This window comes from Strigops habroptila, chromosome 3 (genome assembly GCF_004027225.2).
Source record: "Strigops habroptila isolate Jane chromosome 3, bStrHab1.2.pri, whole genome shotgun sequence".
Taxonomy (NCBI): Eukaryota; Metazoa; Chordata; class Aves; order Psittaciformes; family Psittacidae; genus Strigops; species Strigops habroptila.
In genome coordinates, this window is record NC_044279.2 from 1340336 (window position 1) to 1364881 (window position 24546).

The 24546-nt window shown below is 49.8% G+C and overlaps 1 protein-coding gene across 2 annotated transcripts; it reads left to right on the forward strand.

Annotated features, from left to right (window-relative positions):
* The first annotated feature begins 48 nt into the window (after window positions 1-48).
* On the forward strand, window positions 49-23251 carry KLHDC10 (kelch domain containing 10). 2 transcript variants are annotated; one of them, XM_030479757.1, is made up of 9 exons: window positions 49-239; window positions 13833-14054; window positions 14570-14724; window positions 15859-16007; window positions 16636-16720; window positions 17736-17802; window positions 18390-18437; window positions 19623-19762; window positions 20997-23251. In XM_030479757.1, exons 1-9 carry the CDS (start codon window positions 122-124, stop codon window positions 21204-21206), a joined length of 1194 nt encoding a protein of 397 aa, XP_030335617.1. In that variant the 5' UTR covers window positions 49-121; the 3' UTR covers window positions 21207-23251. The 2 variants fall into 2 exon arrangements, with proteins under 2 accessions (XP_030335617.1, XP_030335618.1); XM_030479758.1 differs by lacking the exon at window positions 49-239 and adding an exon at window positions 11930-12347.
* The last annotated feature ends 1295 nt before the right edge of the window (window positions 23252-24546 follow it).

Genomic DNA, 24546 nt, shown 5'->3' on the forward strand with positions numbered 1-24546 from the left:
AGTCCTCCTTTCATAGGCAATTGCTGAAGAAGCTCGCCGCTCATTGGTCAGCGGCGGGGGAGGGGACGGGGACGAGCCGCCGCTGCCGCCTGGGCTCGCCCTGAGGAGAGCGGCCGGGGCCATGTCGGCGGCGGCCGGAGCGCGGGAGGGCGCCGGGGCGGGCAGCGCGGCGGGGGCCGGCGGCGGCAGCGGCCTCCTCAACCGCTTCGTGCAGCTGCCGGGCAGGCCGCGTTCTGCCGGTGAGTGGCAGCCCCGCGGGGAGCGGGGCACCCCAAGGCGCTGAGGGGACGGGGGGTGGTGGGTGGGGGGGGGTGTCAGCGGCCCCCCGCGGCTCTGCGATGTGTTGAGGGGGGGACTTGGGGTACCCCATGGATATGTGGGATGAGGGGGGGGGGCTGTGGTGTTCCCGCACAACGGGACCGGATGGGGGGTGCAGTCAGGATGGGGCCGCTTATCCCCTTATAAACGGGCGCTGAAGGGCACCCACAGTTTTGGGGGTGGAAGGGGGTCACCCCCCTCCTATGACCCCGGGGGGGGCGGTTCGTCCCTGTCTATCCCGGTGGTCTCCATGGAGATGGTGTTCCACATCCCCATGGGTAAGGGAGGAGGGGGGACACAGTCCCCTTTGGGGTCAGCCCCATCACAGTCACGCTGGGATCCTGTATGGTGAGCCCGTGGTGACATTCCCGCCCCAATCCCAATGTATCAGGTTTTTGGGATGAGGGGTCCCCACCCTTGGAGGGGTGATGCTGGGATGGGGGGGCCAGGCTCTCAGAGGGCCATTGGATGAGGCATCAGCTCAGTCCTGTGCCCTGGAAAAGGTGGTTTTCCTCCCTCTTTCCACCTCCCTTCTAGCAGTGTTGGTATGCTGGGGGGGTTACCCCATGTCTCTGGACCCCAAACCCCAAGAGCCCCAGGATATTAGGGGTTGGAGGCTGAGGTTACCCCGTAATCGCAGCATTGGGGAGACCACCCCCCTCCCAACAGCTGTGTGATACTGGAAGGGATGTGGGGCACCCCATGGTTCTGTGGTGGGGGGGATCCCCAGTTGGTTTGGGGTCCCCGCCCTTATCTCCAATAGCACTCTCTGTCCTCAAGGACCACCTGGTGCTGGGGTGCTGCCACCCAGGATGGGGGTACCCAGGCTCAGGGCATCGTTTTCTGCCCTGGCCTCCCCCCTCAGATCCCTCAGTGGGGGATGTGGAGCCTCTCCCTGCCTACAGGATAGGAAGGTCTGGAGCACCCACAGCAGCTGGGAAGGGGCTTTCAGAGCAGGGTCCATGTTTCCATCCCTGTGGAACCTGTCATGAGCTGGATCTGCAGCAAGGATGAGCAAATCCCTTCGAGCTTCCTGCAAGACCGCTGTGAATGTGCTGAGTGGCTCCACACCTTCTATTTTTGGGCATATTCTCAGACGTGTTTCCTTCCTTCTGTGATAAAGGCCTTTTTTGGGAACGCAGGATCTGATTATCTTCATGGTTCTGAATTTTCATCGTTGGCTTGAGTGAAGTGGGAGCACATCCCCCTGATGCAGTTGTAATGATCCCACTTTTACCTATGGATTATGTCCCGAGGTGGAATCCTGCACGCAGGGGCAGGTGCTGCAGCCCTGGGGACAAACTACCCCCGTTCAGCTCAGCCTTAGCACTTCAGTCCAGCCTGAGCAAACCCAAAGCCGACTATCCACCTTCCCAAAAAACTACTTGATGGGAAAACCCCACTGGAGCCAATTCCTGGACTTTTGTCCCCATTTGGCACTTGTTAATGTCCTATTTCTAAAGCCTCAGCAGCAGCCTTTCTGTAACCATTGAGATAGGGAGGGAGGAATGGGGGTTTTCCCCCCCACACACTTCCATTTCCTCCAGCCAGGTTTGCTTTCTTACCTCCCAGTTCTCTTGCAGAGTTTCTAGGAGGCATTCCTTCATTCCTCCCCCCCATTAAATGCCCTAGATTCTTTCCATAAGGAACACTATCTCCTTTTAATCCTGTTTTTATAAGGAATTCCTGTTATGAAAGCATGTGAAGAGCTCATAGCACACGTTGGCATTGGATGTGTTCACTACATCCCTCCCTGCAGAGCTCTTTTTGCTCCTGTGTGTCATTCGAAGTAGATCTGGGCTGTCTCTTGGTTAAACAGGAGAACATACACGTTGATTTAGGTGCTGCCTCTGTCACATTCTCCTTTTCCACCTACTTATAGAACAGATTTTAAACTTTTATCACCTTTTTCACTCTGGAGAATTTCCTTTGCAGGGAGAAATGACCACAAAAGGTAAGCAGGGAGCTGGTGGGAGCTGGCGCCAGGGTTCTGCTGCTCCATTTGCTTTCTCAAGAGGAGCATTTCTCTTGAGGCTCTCTCACCAGGGCCGTTTCTCAAGCAGCATCTCCAAAACATGACTTAACAGCTCAAAAAACCCACCACACTATTTGTGGTTTTGCTGCCTCGTGATGGGTAAAGAGTCTTCAAACATCTAAAATCATACGTTGGGTAAGGGAAAGGGAAAAGCTATTTTTAGGTGTTTGTAAGCTTTGGAAAGACCAAAAATGTGAACTATAGGTGGTGTGTGGTTTGTTCTTCTCCTTGGAAAGCTTCTTGTCCACATTTAAACTGTTTCAGTGTTTTCATCAGACTCTTGGGGTTAAGAGAATAGAAACAATCTGGAGACCTAAATATATCTTTGCCTCTCCCATTTATGCTCTTGTCTTGAGTGATCATTTCCCAGGGTAGCAGTCACAGTAAGAGGTTTTCTGTATGGAGAGGGTCAGGGTTTCTAATAGGTGATTTTGGGTTTTAAACCCCAAACATCCCAAGTCCCTTTTAGTCCTGGTTGTAAGCAAGCTGAAAGGTATTTGGTTGAAGAGCAGTGTCCATGTGATCTCTTAATCTTACCTTAAGAGAGACCTGGACAGGATGAAAGAGTGGGCAAGCAAGAGCAGGATGAAGTTGAACGCAACATCCCAAGGGTATCTCAGTATGGATCTGGATCTCTGTGGTGTGAGGAGCAGCCTTGCTGAGAGGGACCTGGGGGTCCTGGTGGACAACAGACTGTGTGAGAGTCAGCAGTGAAGGCAAATTAGGTCCTGCTGCACCCACAGGGCATTACTGGCAGAGAGGGATGGGATCATCCCAGTCTACCTGGTGCTTGTCAGGATGCCCCTGGGGGGCTGTGTCCAGTTCTGGTCCCTGCAAGTCCAGAAAGACACAGGCAGACTGGAGAGGGTTCAGAGGACAGGTTGGGTGGAGAAGTGGTCCAGAGCAGCCCTGAGGAGAAGGACTTGGGTGAGGAGAAGCTCCCCATGAGCTGGCTTCAGTGTGTGCTTGAGGCCAGAACCCCCCCGTGTGCTGGGCTGCACCCCCAGAGCGTGAGCAGCAGGTCAGGGAGGGGATCCTGCCCTCTGCTGCACTCTGGGGAGACCCCACTTGCAGCACTGTGTGCAGGGCTGGGGTCCCCAACATCAGAAGGACATGGAGCTGTTGGAGCAAGTCCAGAGGAGGCCACGAGGATGAGCAGGGGCTGGAGCAGCTCCCGTATGGAGCCAGGCTGAGAACATTGGGGCTGTTGAGCCTGGAGAAGAGAAGCTGCGTGGAGACCTCAGAGCAGCTTCCAGGGTCTGAAGGGGGCTCCAAGGATGCTGGGGAGGGACTCTTCATCAGGGACTGGAGTGATGGGATGAGGGGTGATGGGTTCAAACTGAAACAGGGGAAGTTCAGGTTAGATATAAGGCAGCAGCTCTTCCCTGTGAGGGTGCTGAGGCGCTGGCACAGGGTGCCCAGAGAAGCTGTGGCTGCCCCATCCCTGGCAGTGTTCAAGGCCAGGTTGGACACAGGGGCTTGGAGCAACCTGCTCTAGTGGAAGGTGTCCCTGCCCGTGGCAGGGGGTTGGAACTGAATGATCTTACGGTCCTTTCCAACCCAAACCAGTCTGGGATTCTATGATATGGTTGAAGGGCTGGAGAACCTGCCCTGTGAGGAGAGGCTGAAGGAGTCTGGAGAAGAGAAAGCTCATCATAATTTCCTAGTACTTAAAGGTTGACCTCAAAGAGGATGGAGCCACAAGGAGCCACAAGGATCTCTTCACAAGGAGCCACATGGAGAAGACGAGGAGCAATGGGTACATATTCCACCAGGAAAGGCTTCATGTCAACGTAAGAAAGACATTTTTTACAGTAAGAACAATCACTCACTGGAACAGCCTCCCCAGGGACATGGGAGAGTTCCCATCACTGGAGGGTGTCAAGATGCAACTGCACAAGGTACTGAGGAACCTCATCTTGGCTCCCTTTCCCACAAGAGATTGGAGCAGATGATTTTTCCAGGTTCCTTCCAACCTGGGCTGTTCTGTGGTTCTCATATTCCAGGATTCCTTTCTTTATTTTCCATTTTTACAAAACACAGCCCAAAGAACACTCAATTTTAGTGGTATAAAATCTGTAATGTACAAACTTCTGTGGCAAATGTTTCCTCTTTGGCTCTGGTTTCTCAGTAAGGACAGTTCACTCATAAGGACTCCTTGTTTTATTCTCTGCTCTGGATGTTCTCTCATGTGTTACAATCCCATTCCTGTTTTACCAATCATAGGAAATACAGTTGGATGCTTGTAGAAATGTTTGAAATACATGATTGCTACAAAGAGGTTTGAAACCAGAAGCCTCCAAGAAGCAGATGAAGAAGCAGGATGAAGAAGCAGACCAGCTCTGGACATTGATCCAAACCTTAAGCCTCTCACAGCTGGATGTGAGAATGAACATTCTCCTTGGTACACAGCTTTGGAGACTTCATGTATTTGAAAGGCTCTTGGCCAGCACCCTGAGGGTTGTGTTTGGCTTCTCTGGCTGGATCCTCTGGGTGCCCTTGGCCCTGGGCAGAGTCATCACTCAGGCATGGAGGACCCAGGCTCAGCTGCTTTCTCTCTTGGGTATTTTGGAAGGGAGCTGCGTGATCTGGAGGGGCTGAACACAGCTGGAGGAACAAACAGGTTTTAAACCTTCTCCTTGGTGTTGCATTTACATCCTCCTTATCCAAACCTTTATAAAGGACTCTGATTACATGAGCTACAAACTTCTTTTGTCTGGCTGGTGTGAGAAAGATGAAGCTTTGAAGACTGGAGTCAAAGTCAATATTGACTTGTCTTGTTCTCCCTCCCATGAGCTAGCAGCACTTTGGCTTCAGCCCTTGACCTAAATGTCCTTCAGAAGCCTTGCAGAAAGCATAAATGGAAAGGGAGATGCTGAAACCTGCTTTTCTGGGTGTTGAAAATACAGGTAGGAGGGAAAATAAGACTGATACCATCTTCAGAGAGCTTTAAGAGGCAGTGAAGAGGATGCACACACACACCTTAGCTGTTCACCACTCGTTTGTTACTTTGGGAACCAAAAGCCACTCTGTATTTGTTAGCTTTGCATCCTGTAGTTATTATGGAAGTAAAACTCTGAGGCCAAAGCATCTCACTGTAGGAGGAGAGGGTGTAAAAGACCTGCCCAAAATGACCCTGTCCTGGATGAAGAACAACTTAGGAATCACAGTGAGGACTTGGCAACCATCATCCTTGCACCCTCTGTGCTGGATGTAAGTGGTCCTGGCTGGATCACTTGGATAGATTTGGTTCTTGTGGGTATAAGTGGTGGGAACCAGCTTATTTAACTATTCTGTAAAATAAAACCACCCTCCACAAGATCTCACAGTGAGTTTTGTTGCATTAACCTGATCCTTTACTTTGCCCATCACCTTCCTGTGCATATCATGATTAGAATAGGTTGGGAAGAAAGGGAGCTTATAAAAAGCAGTGCTGGGGGTGCTGTTGAGGAGGTGTTTGAGGCTATACCTGGATATCCCTTGGTTATGCTCCAGGAATAAATAAACCTGTGCTTTGTTCCAGGGGGAGAGGGAAAGAAGGGCTTGATTTAAAACACTTCAGCATAGTCTTTAAATCTGGATTTGAGCTGCACATGAAACGTAGAGGATTCTTGTGAGACTTGCAGCACTGTGTGCAGTGCTGGTGTCCTCAACACCAGAAGGACATGGAGCTGTTGGAGCAAGTCCAGAGGAGGCCACGAGGATGAGCAGGGGCTGGAGCAGCTCCCGTATGGAGACAGGCTGAGAACATTGGGGCTGTTGAGCCTGGAGAAGAGAAGCTGCGTGGAGACCTCAGAGCAGCTTCCAGTGTCTGAAGGGGGCTACAAGGATGCTGGGGAGGGACCTTCATCAGGGACTGGAGTGATGGGACAAGGGGTGATGGGTTCAAACTGAAACAGGGGAAGTTCAGGTTGGATAAAAGGCAGAAGTTGTTCCCTGTGAGGGTGCTGAGGCGCTGGCACAGGGTGCCCAGAGAAGCTGTGGCTGCCCCATCCCTGGCAGTGTTCAAGGCCAGGTTGGACACAGGGGCTTGGAGCAACCTGCTCTAGTGGAAGGTGTCCCTGTCCGGGGCAGGGGTTGGAGCTGGAGGAGCTTTAAGGTCCCTTCGACCCAAACCATTCTATGATTCTATAGCTGTACATACAAATAGTTTTCATTGGTAAACATGAAAATAGCAAATAGTCCTGTAGTTCTAGGAGGAAGGTCTCTCTAGATGCACGTATTTAACCAGAGTGAAAATTCAGAGTATTAAAGCCACCAGAGCTTTGTTTGCAGCCTGGGAATCTGGTTTTTAGTTCCAGTAATCTATTTGGCAGAGTTTTCCCGTTGTAGCCTGGGAGAATGTGATCCTTGCCTTTATTTCTCTGCCAGCCCCAAATGTTTGAACTGGAATTGATCCTCCATACTGATGTGTTTCAGGTTACCTGAGGTGCATTGGAACCTCTAATCCATCGGATTACAGCAGGAAAATGATACTGCTTTGTTCAAGGAATGAACAGGAGCTTGCACAGCGTTAGCCAGTGAGTGCTACAACAAAAGCTTAAATCCAGGAGCTTTCTGGCCACATGTGGGGTGGCTGCCCTAAATTGCTCTGTCTCTCTGTATATTGCTGAAGGAACTACAGGTAGAGCAGCATTTAGTGTGTTCAGCTCTGGGACCCCCAACACCAGAGGGACGTGGAGCTGCTGGAGCGAGGCCAGAGGAGGCCCCGGAGCTGCTGCGAGGGCTGGAGCAGCTCTGCTCTGGAGCCAGGCTGAGAGAGCTGGGCTGGGGCAGCCTGGAGAAGAGAAGGCTCCTGAAGGGGAGACCTTAGAGCAGCTCCAGTGCCTAAAGGGGCTCCAGGAAACCTGGAGAGGGGCTTTGAACAAGGGCCTGGAGGGACAGGACAAGGGGAATGGCTTTAACCTGCCCGAGGGGAGATTGAGATGAGCTCTGAGGCAGCAGCTCTTCCCTGGGAGGGTGCTGAGGCGCTGGCACAGACTTTTCCCAGAGAAGCTGTGGCTGCGCCATCCCTGGCAGTGTTCAAGGCCAGGTTGGACACAGGGGCTTGGAGCAACCTGCTCTAGTGGAAGGTGTCCCTGCCCGTGGCAGGGGTTGGGGCTGGAGGAGCTTTAAGGTCCCTTCCAAGCCAAACAGTCTGGGATTCTATAACTTCAGGTAACCTGCTGATGTCAAGGATTTGTTGTGCTGTTTTGTTTTGTTTCTCCAGGCCATCCATGGATTTCTGTTGCTGTCAAGGCGCCAAGAGTTGGAATTTAATAAACTTTGAAGCTCGTGTTGGTCAGAATAGGAACAGTATTTATGAACCAGCACATGCAATTCAGCTTCATCCTCCCCCTTAAAGGGGGACATTTTGGCACCATTGGTGTCTTGTTGGGCACCATTCAGGACCATTCCACTTTCTCCTCCAGAATAAAGGGTTTCTTTACATTTTCTTAATGAACATCTTTATTTTCTCTTCCATCTCACCCCAGACCTATTCTGTATTCAAACGCTTTGGAGAGATAAGAAACAAATATCTCATGCATTGGTTGCTGTGCTGGTTCACATCAGGAAACTCAGGACCAGGTACTCATGTCACCTTTTTGCTTCCAATCCTTTCTAATGATACCTCTTGCAGGAGAGGTGTCCCATTAGGAATCCACTTTAACAGGGTCAATCTGGGCCATCCCAGCAGCTCCCTCTGAAGTCACTCCATGAATCACCTGAAAAGGGTGAGTTTAGCAGGGTGTTACCAGGTCATACATGGCCAGCAAGTGAGTTTCTATCAGATAGCTTCGTCCTAAATTAGGACTTGCCTTAGTTATGTCCCTGTCGTGATGTTTCAACTTCATTCTGTTTGTGGAGCTGCTGCTTCTCTGAAAGTTTTATTGTTCCCATTTTTGCCCTCAGGACTAAGGAAAAGGAGTCTCCTTGTGAATGCACCTTCCCATCCTTCCTTCCTGCTTTGCTCTGGAGTCTGGAACTGGGAAAACAAATGCTTTCCACATTATATCCATCCACTTTAAAGCCATTTTCTATAGCTGGTTTCATACTTCTTCCGCACAGATCTGTCTTGACATTGTGCTGCTACTTTCTATGCGTGCCATCAGAGAACTCACAACAGAGCCTGGTGACCTGCAGCTTTTCATGGTGACAGAGCCTTGCTGTGCTTTGCTTAGTATTGGGCACATCTTGAATCTGTGGCACTTTGAGGAGGAAGTTAGCAAATCCTTGGGTGTTTTCCTCTTCCTGCCCCATCTGGAGTTTGCACTTGTGTAATAGGCTCGTTGCACACCAGTAATGCTGGAGCACAAACACATCCAAAACTTGGATGAAGAATTTCAGTAGGAGGTGATGTGAATCATCTGATAAAACATCATTCAATGGAAATGCAGCTCTTCGTTGGAGGTGCAGGTCACAGAGCTTGTCTGCTGAAGAAATCGATCTGAATTAAACAGGTTCAGCTTTTACAGGTCTCTTCTTTAAAAAGACAGAACTAGAGGAATCTTTTTCTAGGACTTTCTTCTAAAGTGAATTAGAATCATAGAACCATGGAATGGTTTGGGTTGGAAAGGACCTTAAGATCATACAGTTCCAACCCCTGCCATGGGCAGGGACACCTTCCACTAGAGCAGGTTGCTCCAAGCCCCTGTGTCCAACCTGGCCTTGAACACTGCCAGGGATGGGGCAGCCACAGCTTCTCTGGGCACCCTCACAGGGAAGAGCTTCTGCCTTATCTCCAACCTGAACTTCCCCTGTTTCAGTTTGAACCCATCACCCCTTGTCCCATCACTCCAGTCCCTGATGCAGAGTCCCTCCCCAGCATCCTTGTAGCCCCCTTCAGACCCTGGAAGCTGCTCTGAGGTCTCCACGCAGCTTCTCTTCTCCAGGCTCAACAGCCCCAATGTTCTCAGCCTGTCTCCATACGGGAGCTGCTCCAGCCCCTGATCATCCTCGTGGCCTCCTCTGGACTTGCTCCAACAGCTCCATGTCCTTCTGATGCTGAGGACACCAGAACTGCACCCAGTGCTGCAAGTGGGGTCTCATGAGAGCAGAATGGAGGGGCACTTAAGGTCACTCCAATTCTTAACAGAAGAGTTTAGTGACAGTTTAACTCTGTGACCATTTAACTCGGTTTAACATTGTCCAGTGCTTGCACAGGTGACTCAGATGTGTTGGATAACTTTTTTCTCTGTTTAATGAGTAGATAAGTCACCTTCTCTGAGCCTCTGCAAGTGGGAGGATCTAGTCCAGTGAGATGAAGGGGACAGTAAAGAGTGAAGCTTAAAACCAGCAAGCTGGAAATGGGAAGCCTTTGGAGGGAGGTCAGTCCTTAACATGTGGAGCACGGGGTTGAGCAAACAAAGCTTGAATAGAGCAGAGAATGTGTTATTCTTGAGCAGAGCAGGATGAAATTGCTTGTGTTTGTAGCTACAGGGGCTCTGGTTGGCATTTCCAGCCCTCCTTTCCCTGGGAGTCACCACCACGTAGCAGGCACAGCAGGACGAAGCATTTTGGCTGCTCTCATCCCCAGTTTGATGCTCAACTCAACGCTGAGGACAGTGGATTTCCCCTGAGCACCTGAGTTGGGAATGCACGGCCAGGGACAGGCCAGGATCCATAGCTTCTGACAAAGTTCCTGCGTCAGTGGTTAATGGACTTTGTTCCTGTAGTGCACAGAGCTCTTGGAGTTGTTGGGAACGGGCAGGGAACTAGTGGCAGATGTGGTTGGCAGCAGGAATGCTGCAGGGAAAGGATGGGCCTTTCAGACTGTCTCAGTTGGGTACTTGGAATTACCTGTTTGACACCAGCTCCAGCTTCTGATGCCCCTTCTGTGTCTCCCAGATATCTTCCAAAAAGCATCTTTGAAAGACAGGAGATGTGTTTGTAGGTAAATGGAAAGAGGTGGAAGCAGCTGCGTTGTGTATGGGCTTAATGTACCCATCTTGCTATCTCAAGGACCTGCAAGCATCAAACATTGATCCCTTTCTGTTGAAACTTCACTGTTCTGGGGCTCTGTGGCAAAGTCCCTTTTTGATTCTGAGGTGAGTGGCAGAGAAGGTCTCCTTGGTTTTGTTCTTTCATCTATTTTCTTTGAATTATGCCTGTTCCTCTTCAGTCTGTTGGCTTTATATAAAACTCAGCTTTATTTATGTTGGACACTTCTAAGGTTAGGCTGGACAGGGTGCTGGGACATCTCGTCTAGACTCTGCTTTTGCCAAGAAAGCTTGGACCAGAAGATCCTTGAGGTCTCTTCCAACCTGGGGTTCTATGATTCTCCTTTCTTCCCTCTGGAAAATTCTCATGGTGAGCTTTATAACTAGAGAGAGGTAGGATCTATAGTTAATGTAACATTTGAACTCCTCATTCCCTGTCACCTTTTAAATTCAATGAGTGATTGAATTAGATCCTCACTCCCCTGCAAAACGTGTGCAACTGTGCTCCCATCAGTGCTGGAATTAAGCTCCTCTTTCAGTTCTTTCAGGTCTTCCTTTTGGAGACCTTCAGGGCAAACACAGGAGAAGAAACAAGGAGGATGAGCTGCCTTTTGCCAAGCACAGACATGTGAGATCCTCTGGAGGCTGCAGAGAGGCACAGGCACTTCTCAAACACAGTTTTGTTTGCAGATCCTCAACATCACATGAATTCCCTTCTTGAAGCATCTCCAGTTTTAAGAGTCGGAAGGGTTACCTTGGCTGTAAATACCTTTATTGTCAGTGTGTTCACTTGAAACTGAATCTATCTCTTTGGATAGCTTCAGAGTTTCAAGTAAAGAAGTCCCAAAGGGGTGGATGTTTCTCTTTCCAGTTGTGAATCACCTCTAAAGCACGTAATGTTTAACACTTTAGGCCAGTAGCTTCCTGGCTGCCACTATGAGCACATGTAACACCCATCCCTCCTGTGCAGCAATGTCCATGTCACTCCAGGTGCCTGATGGCACTGCTCTGTCTCAGTAGCCAGGCCAAAGACTCCAGATTTTTCCATTAATTCCTGAACTTTCTTCCCCTCTCTTTCAGCCAGTGCTTATTTTCTAAAGTGGGAATTGCTGCGAGACACAATTATTACTGGCAACAACCCAAATCTGTCAAAACAGCCACAAGGAGTTTGTCTGAACCCTGCAGAGCAGCTGAATTCTGGACCAGAGCTGGAGCTTAAAGCAGCAGCAAATGGGGAACGTGATGAAGCAAAGCTGTTAGGGCTGAGTTAAAATTCAGTAGTGAGTCTGGACAAAGCATTTATTTCACCTTTGCTGTAGGAAGGGTTCTTGATGCCTCCTTCGTTATTGTCTGCTTCACTGCTGAGAATTGTAACAGCCTCTGAGAAGCAAACATGGGTCCTACATAGATGCTCAACTGGGTCCTGTTCCATCCTGGAAGCGTGTAAAAGAGCTGTGAGAGCAATTGGGTGGTGAAGATCTCTGGTTGGTTTGGGTGAGGGGTCTGCAGGGGTCTTCTTTTGATGGTTAAAGGCCAGGTCGATGGGGCTTGGAGCAACCTGCTCTAGTGGAAGGTGTCCCTGCCCGTGGCAGGGGGTTGGAACTGGATGGGCTTTAAGCTCCCTTCAATCCAAACCATGCCATGATTCTATGATATGTTTTTTGGGGTTGCTCTTTATTGTCAACTGAACCAAAGCAGGTCTTGAGGTGCCACAAGCAAGAGGATGTGCTTGAGGGAGTGATGGTTACACGCTGAAGTTGTACATCTCGGGACTATTATGTATCCTCCTCAAGATGAAGCTTAGAGTTACTCTCACCATAACACTTGCATTGCATAGAAAACATGACTTTTGACACCTTCCTGGTGTTCTACACTTGTCTCCAACCAGCTGCTTTGTTCAGGCCCTGATCATTTTCTGTTCCTTTCATCTTTCTCATTCTTTATATGAACCTGTGGCTTGTTGTAGGAAAACATCCACGTCTGGCTCTGTGCTTGGCTCTTGCTGCGCATCAAACCCAAGCAAGCTTGGAACTGCTTTTTGATCAATTGCTGTTCTCCAGCAAGAATGTTGCTCTGTAGGTTCTCCTGGACTGAATCAGCCTTTTATTGTCTATTCCAGTTGACTTCTGAGCTTGTCCTCCCTGCTTTTATTCCCATTGGCATATAGTGAGAGGGTGGGCAGCCCTTTCGGGAAGGGCCGTGTCTGCCTGTAGTGAAGGATCTGTAGGATCTTAGATGGGTTCTCTCTGTGCTCCCTCCCAGTGCAAGTGCCTTTGTCTACGAGCAGGTTTTTATCATAGAATGGTTGGAAGGGACCTTAAAGCTCCTCCAGCTCCAACCCCTGCCCCGGGCAGGGACACCTTCCACTAGAGCAGGTTGCTCCAAGCCCCTGTGTCCAACCTGGCCTTGAACACTGCCAGGGATGGGGCAGCCACAGCTTCTCTGGGCACCCTGTGCCAGCGCCTCAGCACCCTCACAGGGAAGAGCTTCTGCCTCAGAGCTCATCTCAGTCTCCCCTCTGGCAGGTTAAAGCCATTCCCCTTGGCCTGTCCCTTGTCCAAAGCCCCTCTCCAGGTTTCCTGGAGCCCCTTTAGGCACTGGAGCTGCTCTAAGGTGTCCCCTTCAGGAGCCTGCTCTTCTCCAGGCTGCCCCAGCCCAGCTCTCTCAGCCTGGCTCCAGAGCAGAGCTGCTCCAGCCCTCGCAGCAGCTCCGGGGCCTCCTCTGGCCTCGCTCCAGCAGCTCCACGTCCCTCTTGTGCTGTTGCCCGAGATACGTGCTGCATCAGACCTGTGTTGCTTAATGTTTAGGTAGCCCAGGAGTTTCCAAGGTGAAAGAGCCTTCTTGAGATATGAGGTGCCAGGAGCAAAAGAGAAGAAACAGCAGGTTTGTGTGGGAGGGAGAGCAAATCATTACTTTTCTTCTTTGTTCCCATCTGGCAGCTTAAATATAAACATTTTGGAACTGTGTCCTAAGTGAAATCTGCCACAGAGAGTGACAGAAGGGGGTATTTGTAAGATAGCTCAGAAATAGCTTTCATGGAAGGATTGCCACGTGGAAGGATTGTTGTGCATGAACCTGCAGGCAGGTCTCTGGGCTGGTGTGGTCCAGGGGCTGGAGTGGACACGAATGAGATGGTGACATAGAATCATGGAATGGTTTGGGTTGGAAAGGACCTTAAGATCACTCAGTTCCAATCCCCTGCCACAGGTAGGGACACCTCGCACTAGACCATGTCGCCCAAGGCTCTGCTTGGAGGAGTGGATCTGTCATTCCAGAGCTGTGTCCTCCTGGCTGCAGATGTGCTTCCCTATGGCAAACATGGGGAACCAGCCACTCTTTTGGAGGTCTACCAGAGGGCTGGAGCAGCTCTGCTCTGGAGCCAGGCTGAGAGAGCTGGGCTGGGGCAGCCTGGAGAAGAGAAGGCTCCTTAAGGGGAGACCTTAGAGCAGCTCCAGTGCCTAAAGGAGCCACCAGCAGATGTATTCCTGACCCTGAGACACCAGCTCAGCTCCTCTGCTCTCCTTTCACTAAAGCTCTTTTACCTTCTCATTTTGCTGTAGGCCATAGATCTCCACCAGCAAGAAGTGGCCATCGTTGTGTGGCAGATAATGCCAACTTGTATGTGTTTGGAGGCTACAACCCTGACTATGATGAGTCTGGAGGGCCAGAGAATGAAGACTACCCCCTCTTCAGGGAACTCTGGCGGTACAACTTTGCTACAGACACCTGGCACCAGATGGGCACTGAAGGCTACATGCCCAAGGAATTGGCCTCCATGTCACGTACGTATGGAAACTCAATTCCTGTGCACCCTCTCCTGAAGCTATTTTAATCTGTGTCCCTTGTGGAATGCAAAACTGGGCAAGAACTGGGCAATCTGGATCCTGTTTCTAACCGTAGGCCTTGAGTTTGGGTTGGTTTTGTGATTTTTCTTTCCTCTTTCACTGAGGTTGAGGCAAAGGGAAAGAGTTTCAAATGCAAGAGGGTGGCTTCAGGTATTTAATAGTTGCAAAGCACCTGCACCTCCAGCAGCTTGGTGCTCAGTGCACTCAGACAGCCCAGAGCATCCCAAAATAGATCTCTTTGTTCACTAGCCATTTTTTAAAGTAGGCCTTTGGTTACCATGGTTTTAGCTTGCATTCTTTCTCCTTTAGAGCATTTCAAAGCCCTAAATGCAGAGTGTGAATTGTGGGGTATTGAGCAAGATTGAACTCTCTGCCTGTTGTCTCCAGAGCAGAGTCTCGTTCTGTTTTACTGCATCTCACAGCAACAAGTCTCTCTGCTCTCTTTCTCCTAGTTGTACTTCATGGCAACAACCTGTTGGTGTTTGGGGGTACTGGGATCCCCTTTGGGGAGAGTAATGGCAACGATGTCCACGTCTGCAATGTCAAGTACAAAAGATGGGCTCTGCTCAGCTGCCGAGGAAAGAAACCCAATCGAATCTATGGCCAGGTATGAAGGACAGACCCTGGTGAGGCCCTTTGTGCCTGTGTCCACTGAGCTGTGTGCCACAGGGCATGGAGAGCTCTTCTCTGCTGGCAACTGGAGTTGTTCTCTGTGTACAGAAGTGAAGGAGAGGCAGGTTCATTCATAACTAGAGCAGTCTTGGTTCTTTAAGATTTCAAAGGAATAGTTTTCTTGTAGTTAGAAAAGCCAGGATTTGTTAACTAACTGCCAGATGCAGCCGAATGCAAAAGTGTGTCTGATTTGAGGAATGGTCAGTAGGTTCTAGAGTTGCTCTGCGGCCTCCTTAAAGCCTTTAAAACCCAAATTATAAATGAAAACAGCAGTCAGTAGGTCTTAATTGTATTAGAATAACAACTTTGAGGACTTTGCATAATGCAATGGATGAACAAATCAACAGATTCACTCCCACAGGAGGCTGCCACCTTTTGCTGTGCTTTCCAATAACACTCCCAATGTACTTGTGGTGCAGACATTTATAACCCAACTAATTTGTCCTTTAGATGTGTGCCAGATGCTTAGGGGAAGGCAAGCAGCATTCCTCTTGCCCAGTTCAGCTCGAGCTGACCTGTGGCAAACAGGCAGTTGGGAGCAGAAGGTGCTTGTAGGTCTCTGCTTCCACCTTGGGCTGCACCAGGGAATGGTGCCTTCACAGTTTCAGTTGGCTGATAGTCCTGTGTGCTTCTGAACTGTCTCTGTTGTTGAGTCTGAATCACCCACTGTGGGGTTTCCTCTGTTATCCTTAATGCCACTGTCTGTCTGATAGCTGGTTTTAGGATTCTCTGGAACAGTATCTGTGTAAGAGCAGCATGGAAGAGATTCAGGGTTTGGGTTTAGCTCCTGAGAGCCCCTGCTGCACAGATCTCTTGTGTGATGCCTCAAACTCAGCAGCTCCACTTCTAGGTCCTCATTGTGTGATCATGGAGTTACTTTCCATTCCTGCAGACACTTCCCACCCCCCATCTTTTGTGTATCACCCTTGTTTGCCCTTCAAGTTGCTCACTTTGTGAACTGTAGGTAGAGCTTCTCAGGCAGTGTCTTGCTTTGGGAGGGCAGCAATTCTCCTTCAGACACTTGATGTCACACGTACCTTCTAACTGGTTTCTCTCTGTTACCTCCCAGGCCATGGCCATCATCAATGGTTGTCTCTATGTGTTTGGAGGAACAACTGGTTACATTTACAGCACTGACCTCCATAAGCTTGACCTCAACACTAGAGAGTGGATCCAGCTGAAACCAAACAACATGTCCTGTGACATGCCAGAGGAGAGGTGAGAAGCTGGGAAGTCTCAGAGAGCTTTTGCACTGGGGACTCACCACCTTTAGTGGGAGTGAGAGGCTGGGAACATACAGGCAAGGTGCTCTCAGAGCAGTGGTTTTGGCTGTGAACCTGGCACAGCCAGTGCTCCAGCAGTCTGCTGTGCAGGGGGATGTAGGGATGGGGTGGGAAGCCTTTGCCAGGATGCTGATTTGGACTTTGTGGGGCCAGAACAGAGCTGGGGACCTGGGACAGCTGCTGAGTGCTGAGGAGGGGACGAGGCTCCAGTTGCTCCCTGTCCCTTGTCCTATTCTGTAGCAAGGTGTGGAGGAAGGAGGGCAGGGAGATCAATCAGTGACCATCTTAGGCTGGAACATTGATACCTGTCATGGTGCTCCATAAATCATTGTAGTTAAGTTTTGGTGCTCTGTTCTCAGAAGATGCCTTTCAAACTTGTGGGATGCCCATGAAAGCTTCCACATCTTCTGATTGCTCCCAACCTGAGGGACTGATACAGCATGGCCAAGCTTGGGGTGTCTGCTTAAACCACTCAAATGTGATGGTATTTTCCAGCAGGCTGTTGTTGGTGCTCACTTGCACTGATTGCTTGTGCTCCTAAATGTCCTTCTTTGTACATTCAGGTACAGACATGAAATCGCCCACGATGGTCAACGGATTTATATCCTGGGAGGTGGAACTTCCTGGACAGCTTATTCCTTAGATAAGGTAATCAGCTTCATTTTGCAGATCTGTTATCAAAGATTCTCCTTTTAAAACACCTAGGACATCTTTCTAAAAGTTGTACTTGTGCCAAAACAGGGAAGTGCAAATACCTAAAGGGGCTACAAGAAACCTGGAGAGGGGCTTTGGACAAGGGCCTGGAGGGACAGGCCAAGGGGAATGGCTTTAACCTGCCAGAGGGGAGATTGAGATGAGCTCTGAGGCAGAAGCTCTTCCCTGTGAGGGTGCTGAGGCGCTGGCACAGACTTTTCCCAGAGAAGCTGTGGCTGCCCCATCCCTGGCAGTGTTCAAGGCCAGGTTGGACACAGGGGCTTGGAGCAACCTGCTCTAGTGGAAGGTGTCCCTGCCTGTGGCAGGGGTTGGAACTGGAGGAGCTTTAAGGTCCTTTCCAAGCCAAACCAGGCTGGGATTCTAAAAGGAAGGAATTCCTTGATGTTAAGTTCATATATTGATATGGTGACTCTTTCCTTGTCTTCTCCTTTAATTATAAGCTTTAATTTCCTTTCTTGTGGTAAATGTTTTTCTCCAATACAACTTGGGGAGGGAAAAGTGAATTCATCTTGAACACCAAAATGATAAATGAGGAGACTTAGAATAGAGCTTCCAAAAAAGCTGAAACTGCAGCAGTTAAATGACTTTTTATCTCTCCATTCAGTGCACTTCTTTTCTCCTTACGTGCAGTACGAACAGGTATTTCTAAGCACTTCTGAGAACTGGAGGCTGTGGGTTCAGTGGCTCCAGGTTTTTAGAAGCTCTATTCTTTTTCTTCAGCTGCAGGGCTCAAATAGCAAAGCCTGAGATGAAAGCTTTAGTAAGCTGCTGCTCTTTGAAGGTGATTTTATACCTGCTTAGTCACTGGCTGAGATTAGCTATTCTTGGTTTTACGCTTAATGAGAAAGAGGTGGTATTTATAGTGGCTTCCTGGGTCAGAGCCTGAACCTGCGTCATCGTGGTGATGGGAGAGCCAGGAGGAACTAATGGCTCCTCTTTATCCCTTCAGATCCATGCCTACAACCTTGAAACCAACACCTGGGAGGAAATTGCCACAAAACCTCATGAAAAAGTTGGTGAGTCTGGAATTTCCCCCTGGAATTTCCCTTAGGGAGTGACCAAGATGCTTGAAGATGCAGTTTTCTGGCAGGCTGAAAGCCTTCTTCATGACCTTGTTGTACAGTATGTGACAACACTGGCTTCAAGGTCCTGCTTGTTTAGAGCTTAAACCCAGCTGAAGCATATTTAGCAGCCTGGCTTCTCTCCCTCCCTGGGTGGGAAGGATGACAGTGGCTGGCTCTCCTCCCAGAAGAAGATACACATCCTCTCTGCTCCCTCTGAGGGACCAGGACCATGGTGCTGGCCTGGGTAGCAGCAGGGGTTTCCCTGGAACTTTTGGCTGCTGCTTTCAGCAAAGCAGAGTTGAGAACTGGAGTCTGTGGGGAATGAGATTCCAGCTCTTCCTTCCTTGGAGAGCAAGTAGGAGTCAAACCTGAAACAGCTGGTTGCTGAATTAGAGATGTTAGAGCTGTGGTTGTAGGAAGAAGCCCCTTATAAATGAAACAAGTTCCTCCTATCCGTGATTATGGGTTGAAATATAATCACCACTTTGCCCAAGCACTTTAAAACAACTCTAGTTGATTCTTCTCTTCATTCTCCTCAGGCTTCCCAGCAGCCAGAAGATGCCATAGCTGTGTTCAGATCAAAAATGGTAAGATCTGCCTCTTGAGTATTGGTGTATCTTGCACAACCTAGCAATGAGAAGCCCATCCTTCTAGCCTGAGAGCTGCTGGTCTCCAACACACATTTGAGACTACTGCAGGGCACACGTGCAGTAGTCCTCTTTTCTGGAAGGAAATCCTCTTTTTCTGGAAGAGGGTTTCTTTCTCATTAACAGGCCTTAAGCTGCCCAGTTGGCACCACTCTGCTTCCCAGGAAGGTGATGGAATCCCTGGAAGTGTTCACACACCATGTAGATGAGGCCCTCAGTGCCATGGGTTAGTGGTGGCCTTGGTGGTGCTGGGGAATGGTTGGACTTCATGATCTTAAAGGTCTTTTCCAACCTGGCTGATTCCTTGATTCTCTGAGAGATCTTGCTGCTGTAGGTGAATTTACTTCTGCCCTGCACAGTCACTCTCTGGAGTTCTGCAGTATTTTATGCAACGTGTAAAGCTCATGTGGCCACCTCAGTGTAAAATAGCACATTTTAGCCAGGAGTGTCCATGGTACTTTGCAACTTGTTGGTTGCAAGCTCCTGAACAGGTATGAATGATGCTCCTGCTACAGCTTGAGGGCTGTATGATCTTTACAGAAAGGCAGAGTGAGGCCAAGTCCTGGAAGCCAAGTTCTGAGATGAGATCTATAGAGCAGCTCCAGTGCCTAAAGGGGCTCCAGGAAACGTGGAGAGGGGCTTTGGACAAGGGCCTGGAGGGACAGGCCAAGGGGAATGACTTTAACCTGCCAGAGGGGAGATTGAGATGAGCTCTGAGGCAGAAGCTCTTCCCTGTGAGGGTGCTGAGGCGCTGGCACAGACTTTTCCCAGAGAAGCTGTGGCTGCCCCATCCCTGGCAGTGTTCAAGGCCAGGTTGGACACAGGGGCTTGGAGCAACCTGCTCTAGTGGAAGGTGTCCCTGCCCGTGGCAGGGGGTTGGAGCTGGAGGAGCTTTAAGGTCCTTTCCAACACAAACCATTCCATGATTCTCTGTGGCCTCGGTGCTTGTGACCAATGTGCTGGGACTGATTTGGGAGGTTCTGAGATTTCCTGTCGAGGTAAAATGATTGTTGATCCTAAAACTCTTTTGGAAAGGTAACTGCTGAATTCAACCACTGCATGTTCTGCAGTTGCTGCATCAAGGCTGGCTGGGGCTGTAAGCACTGTGGGTTTCCTCTCTTACAGATGTGTTTGTCTGTGGAGGCTACAATGGAGAAGTGATTCTGGGAGACGTTTGGAAGTTGAATCTACAAACTTTCCAGTGGGTCAAGCTCCCAGCTGCCATGCCAGAACCAGTGTATTTTCACTGTGCTGCTGTCACACCAGTAAGTGACTCATTTGTTTCCTTCGTAGCTGAAGTTCAGGCTGTTCATCCAACCACTCTGACGTTTGTGTGGGCTGCAGATAGAGCTGAACCAGTGTTACCAAGGAGGTGACCTCCACTGGAGGCAGCTGAAGGCTGGTGTGAGGTCACTGCATTAAATCCTGCTGCTGTTTGAAGAGCTGGAACACACAGTATATTCCGCTCTCTAAAAGCAGGGATGCATTTTAGCTTTTAAACTGTATCAGCTCCGAGGAGTAATTCCATGTGTGAGCAGCAGTTCCTGTTTGCAGAAGGAAAAAGGACAAATACTCCCTTAAGTAAACTGGTTTTGCTTACTGAGAACAGCCTCTGAGGTGAAGGATTACAGGTGAGCAGCTCTCTTTGGAATCCACTGCTAACAAAGTATAGGTTAGTATAGGGAGTATTTATATATATAACAAAGTATAGGAAGGTATTGCCAGAGCTTTTTGTGTTAACCAGTAGCTTAGAGACCTGTGATTGATAAGCTGCAGGCAGCAAGAAAGACATTTAGCTGTGATTTCAGCTCATCATCACCTTAGGGCAGTGTGTGAGGGCAGAAATCAGGTTCTTTGGTTGTAAAAGCAGGTTTCACCTCGTTTGGAGCTTGCTATAAACACAGCTTTTTGGGAAACTGGTCTGATAAAGGTGCTTCCCAAGCAGGGAACTGCAGGTGGACAATAGGAATGCTCTTTTTTTCCCTGTACATTGAAGAAGTGCCACTCACAAAATAGGTTAGCAGCTGAGCTGCTCCCATATGCCATGTCATTCCTGTGCTGAGGCAGCAGAGGGAATGCAGCACGTGTGTGTATGGGGTGGCTTTAGTTTAAAAGAACACATTCTTTTTAGCTGAAACCTAAGTATGGTTCTATACTAATTTATTAATGCTTTGCCTCACTCTTAAAATTGTTTTTTTGGGGTAGAATTCACCTAAAATACAGAGCAAAGCACTCCAAATAGCAGATCCGTGCTTTGGGATGAGCCACCTGCCCTTCAGCAGTGATTCCTCCCCTTGGCTATGAGAGGAGCACAACTGGCTCAGGCAGTGGCACTTCTGTGTGCACACGGAGGTGTGTGAGCTGAACCTCGCTCTGTGATTCAACCAGCTGGGGATCTGGAGAGTTAAATCCTGCTTTTCCTGGCTATGGTGTTCCTCAGCACCTTCTGTCGTGCCGGGTCGGTCTGTGCCCTGTGTAACTCCCTCTTTTCCCACCCAGGCTGGCTGCATGTACGTTCACGGAGGGGTGGTCAACATCCATGAGAACAAACGGACTGGCTCTCTGTTTAAAATGTGGCTGGTGGTGCCCAGCCTGCTGGAACTGTCATGGGAGAAGCTCCTGGAATACTTCCCTCACCTAGCAACCCTCTCCAGATCTCAGCTTTTGCACCTTGGACTGACACAGGGACTTGTTGAGCGACTAAAATGAGACCAGCTCATGCTTCTGTCCAAGACACACTACGTTCCAGAAGCCCCCTTTCCACCTCCCCTTATTTATGGATACCATGGATGGTCTTGCTAAGAACATGGAGGAACCTGCTCAACGCCTTACTCAGCAACTGCATCGATGCCTTCCTAGAGATTGTTACTTTCAGTTGTTGAAAAGCCACTTTTTATTTATGGATCTCTTAAATGACACCCTTAATCCAAAAAACTATCCTCTGGGACTAATCCATAACATCCAGCCATCAAACTGGTGTCAGCACATGCTTGCAACTTAACTGGGGAGGGTGGGAGCTTTGGGAATGTCCAAGCCCGTGCTTACTCATGGTGCACTCAACTTTGTACTTCCACAAGCTGTATCTAACAGGATGCTCAGTGCAGAGCAACAGCCACCCTGTTCTTTTGCTTTGGAGAACACTCATCCCTTCCCACCCAGCTGAGCTCTCTAAACCCAAGAACTCCTGCTTGAAGGCTTTGCATGTGTTCCATGGGCATGTTCCCATCTCTTTGAGCTTCAGAAGACGGCTGGAACGTCGCATGGGGCAGCGAGTGAAGCTTTGCCTGTGCAGCTTTTCCAGTGCAGTGACTTGAACCACCCCGTGTCTGTGTGTTCCTCACCTTTTCATATTGAAATGTTTGCTTGGAAGACTGCTTAAAAGTTGCCACTTCATGGACTACTGTGTAGTTTACTCAGGGTGCTGAGGGGAGGGAAAAGGTTCCTGCTGAAGCTTTTTTTAACTCTTGCTGCTCACATTGCAACAGCAAAAACTCACCCTGGAGCTTTCAGAGCTCTCTTTTAACCTGCAGCACCTCAGACCCAGGGCCTGGGTGTGAGCTTTGTTTTCCTTCCTCCCATCTAGCACATGTTGGCCTTTTTCTACTCAGCTTCATGTTCCTCTGGGGTGGGGGATGTTAGTGCTGTGGGTGGGTTTAAGCAACTTTCCTGAGTGGCTTCCTGGCTCCTTGGAAGCTCAGGGATCACTCATCCCAGGAAATAGCATCAAAAGAAGGGGAGAGGGAACATCCCTCTTGCTGTGAGCTGTGGTCATGTCCACAGAGGCAGGAGGTTGGCTCCTGTCTTGCTGTGCTCCAGCCTCTGTGAAGCTGGCTCTGGAGCCCACAGTACGTGGCTGTTGGAGCAGCTCCACGTGGCTGGCATCATGTTTGGGCAAAGTCCTTTTCATTTTTAAGTGCCTTTTCTTTTAAATCAGCTTTTCCAAGTCCCTTCCTCCCATCAGAGACAAAGGTGACACTCTGGGGGTTTTAGTTTCTTTTGAAGAGATTACATTTCAATAAACCATAGCGTTGGCTTTGTGTTGTTAATCTCAACAGCACTGCCTGATCCGTCCCTGCTCCCCACTTAGGAAGTTCTGCTGCTGACTTACCCCAAGATTAAGCTTCCCCTGTTCTTGGGGATAGTTTCCCCCCTTCTATAGCCTCACTTGCTGCTTTTTTCCCCCCCCAAATCCCAAGTAAACAAAGGTTGGGCATCCCCCTGAAGCATTCTCTGGTGCTTTGGGCCACAGAAACTGGTGGCAGCTGCTTGTAGCTCTGTTTTAGGTCCCCTTTGTTGTACCTTTGCAGCTCAAAGGGCAAAGCTGAGCCCTCAGCTGTGCCACGTGGCTTTCAGAGTCCCCAATCTCTATTTGGGCTGGCTTCTAGCTCAGAACTGTGCTCCTGGGGAGTAGTATTATCCTATTTCAACCTCTTCCAAGCCCCCTGACTGCTCGCTGCAGCATTCCCACAGCTTCTAGCTCAGGAATGAGCCCAGACCCTGGAGGCAGCTGGGGAATGGGTTACCTGCTCCCCTGCCTTAGGGTGTCCTCTTCTGCAGGCCCACGTTGGGTCAGTGGCTCCTTTCTCCACCTCAGTGGCTCTCACCTCTTGCAGAGGCTCGATGTCTGCACTTCAGCTTTGCCCTCCTGGGACCTTTGTACTGGAACAACCCGATTATACATGTGCTGGTCCTTCCCTTACCTTAAAGAGCATCTCCCATCATCACCGAGGCAATATTAAAGCCATCCAAGCCTGGATCTCTGAGCAAGTATGTTCTTGAGCTCTTGTATCTTCCTCGCTCTGGCAAGGGTATGGGGCAGCAGGAGCTTTCCCCCAGCTGTGAACACAGGGAAGAAGGTGCTGGGTGTCAATCTGGGGCACATCTGGCCTCAGCCTGGCTCCATACTGACTTCTCTAACACTGACACTTAATCTTAGCTTCAGATCTTGATGTGGAACATGTTCAGGATGATACAACCCTTACCCAGACAGGGTGATACAACCTTTAACATCCCTGGGACACCCCAAGTCACTGCTGGATCACCCAAACACAGCACTCGAGGCTCATCTCATGGCTGGACCACTGGAGGTGCAAGCCCAAAGCCCACCTCTCCCTTCCCAATCACCTGCACGATGGGCACAAGACCTTGGAGGCTGCTCTTGCTAAAAACTTCCCTATTTTAAGCACTGCAAAGCTCCCAGCTCCCTTCTGAGGGTTTGAGCTCCTGCTGCTCCACTGATGTTGAGCTTCTGGATGCTTAAAGCTGCTTCTGGCTCATGGTGGCAGAGGCTTTGCTCTGGGTGCAGCTGGAAGGATACGGGGCTCCAGGCTTTTCTTGCTCCATCTCCTGTTGTCTTCATGTGCATCCCAGGTGATGCTCAAGTGCTGGTTCCTTTTAAAGGCAAGTTAATTCCCTCTGTGCAATTCCATATGAGAAAGCAAAATAGCAGTTACTGCCTCGGCCAGGGCAGAGCCATGATTTCCCTAAGAGAAAGGATTCAGCATCTGCAACTGATGGAGAGAAGTTAACAGCATCCAGAAAGCTGCTGAGGATGAGACAGGACACACCAAGACAGAGAAAGCCACCTCAGAACAGGGGTTTGCCTTCACCCCACAACTTATCCCTGCTGCCAGCACCAAGCAGAGCAGCTCAGGGTGATGTGGGACCTCTCCAGGACATCCCTGTAGCCACCAGCAGGTAGTGCTGGGCTGGTCCTGCTTCCCCAAACACAAGCACTGGCTCTAGGAGAAGCCCAAAGCATCCCTCACCCCTGGGTAGAGGTTTTCTACTCAGCCCCAGCTGAGCTGTAGAAGAACCTGCTCAGTGCCATCATCTTCTGCCCTCTCATCCCACACCTTTTCCATCTCTTAGTGCTGTTGAGCCATCAGCCAGCTCTGGATACTCACCCAGGAACATTCCAACCATCCGGATTGTCCGTACTGATGCTCTACCAGGAAAAGAGCTTGATAAAGCAGCACCACTGACTGCTATTGAGCTGCTGCCCTCCTTTGGGAAGGAGAGGGAGGTCCCAGGCTGCTGCCCACCTTCC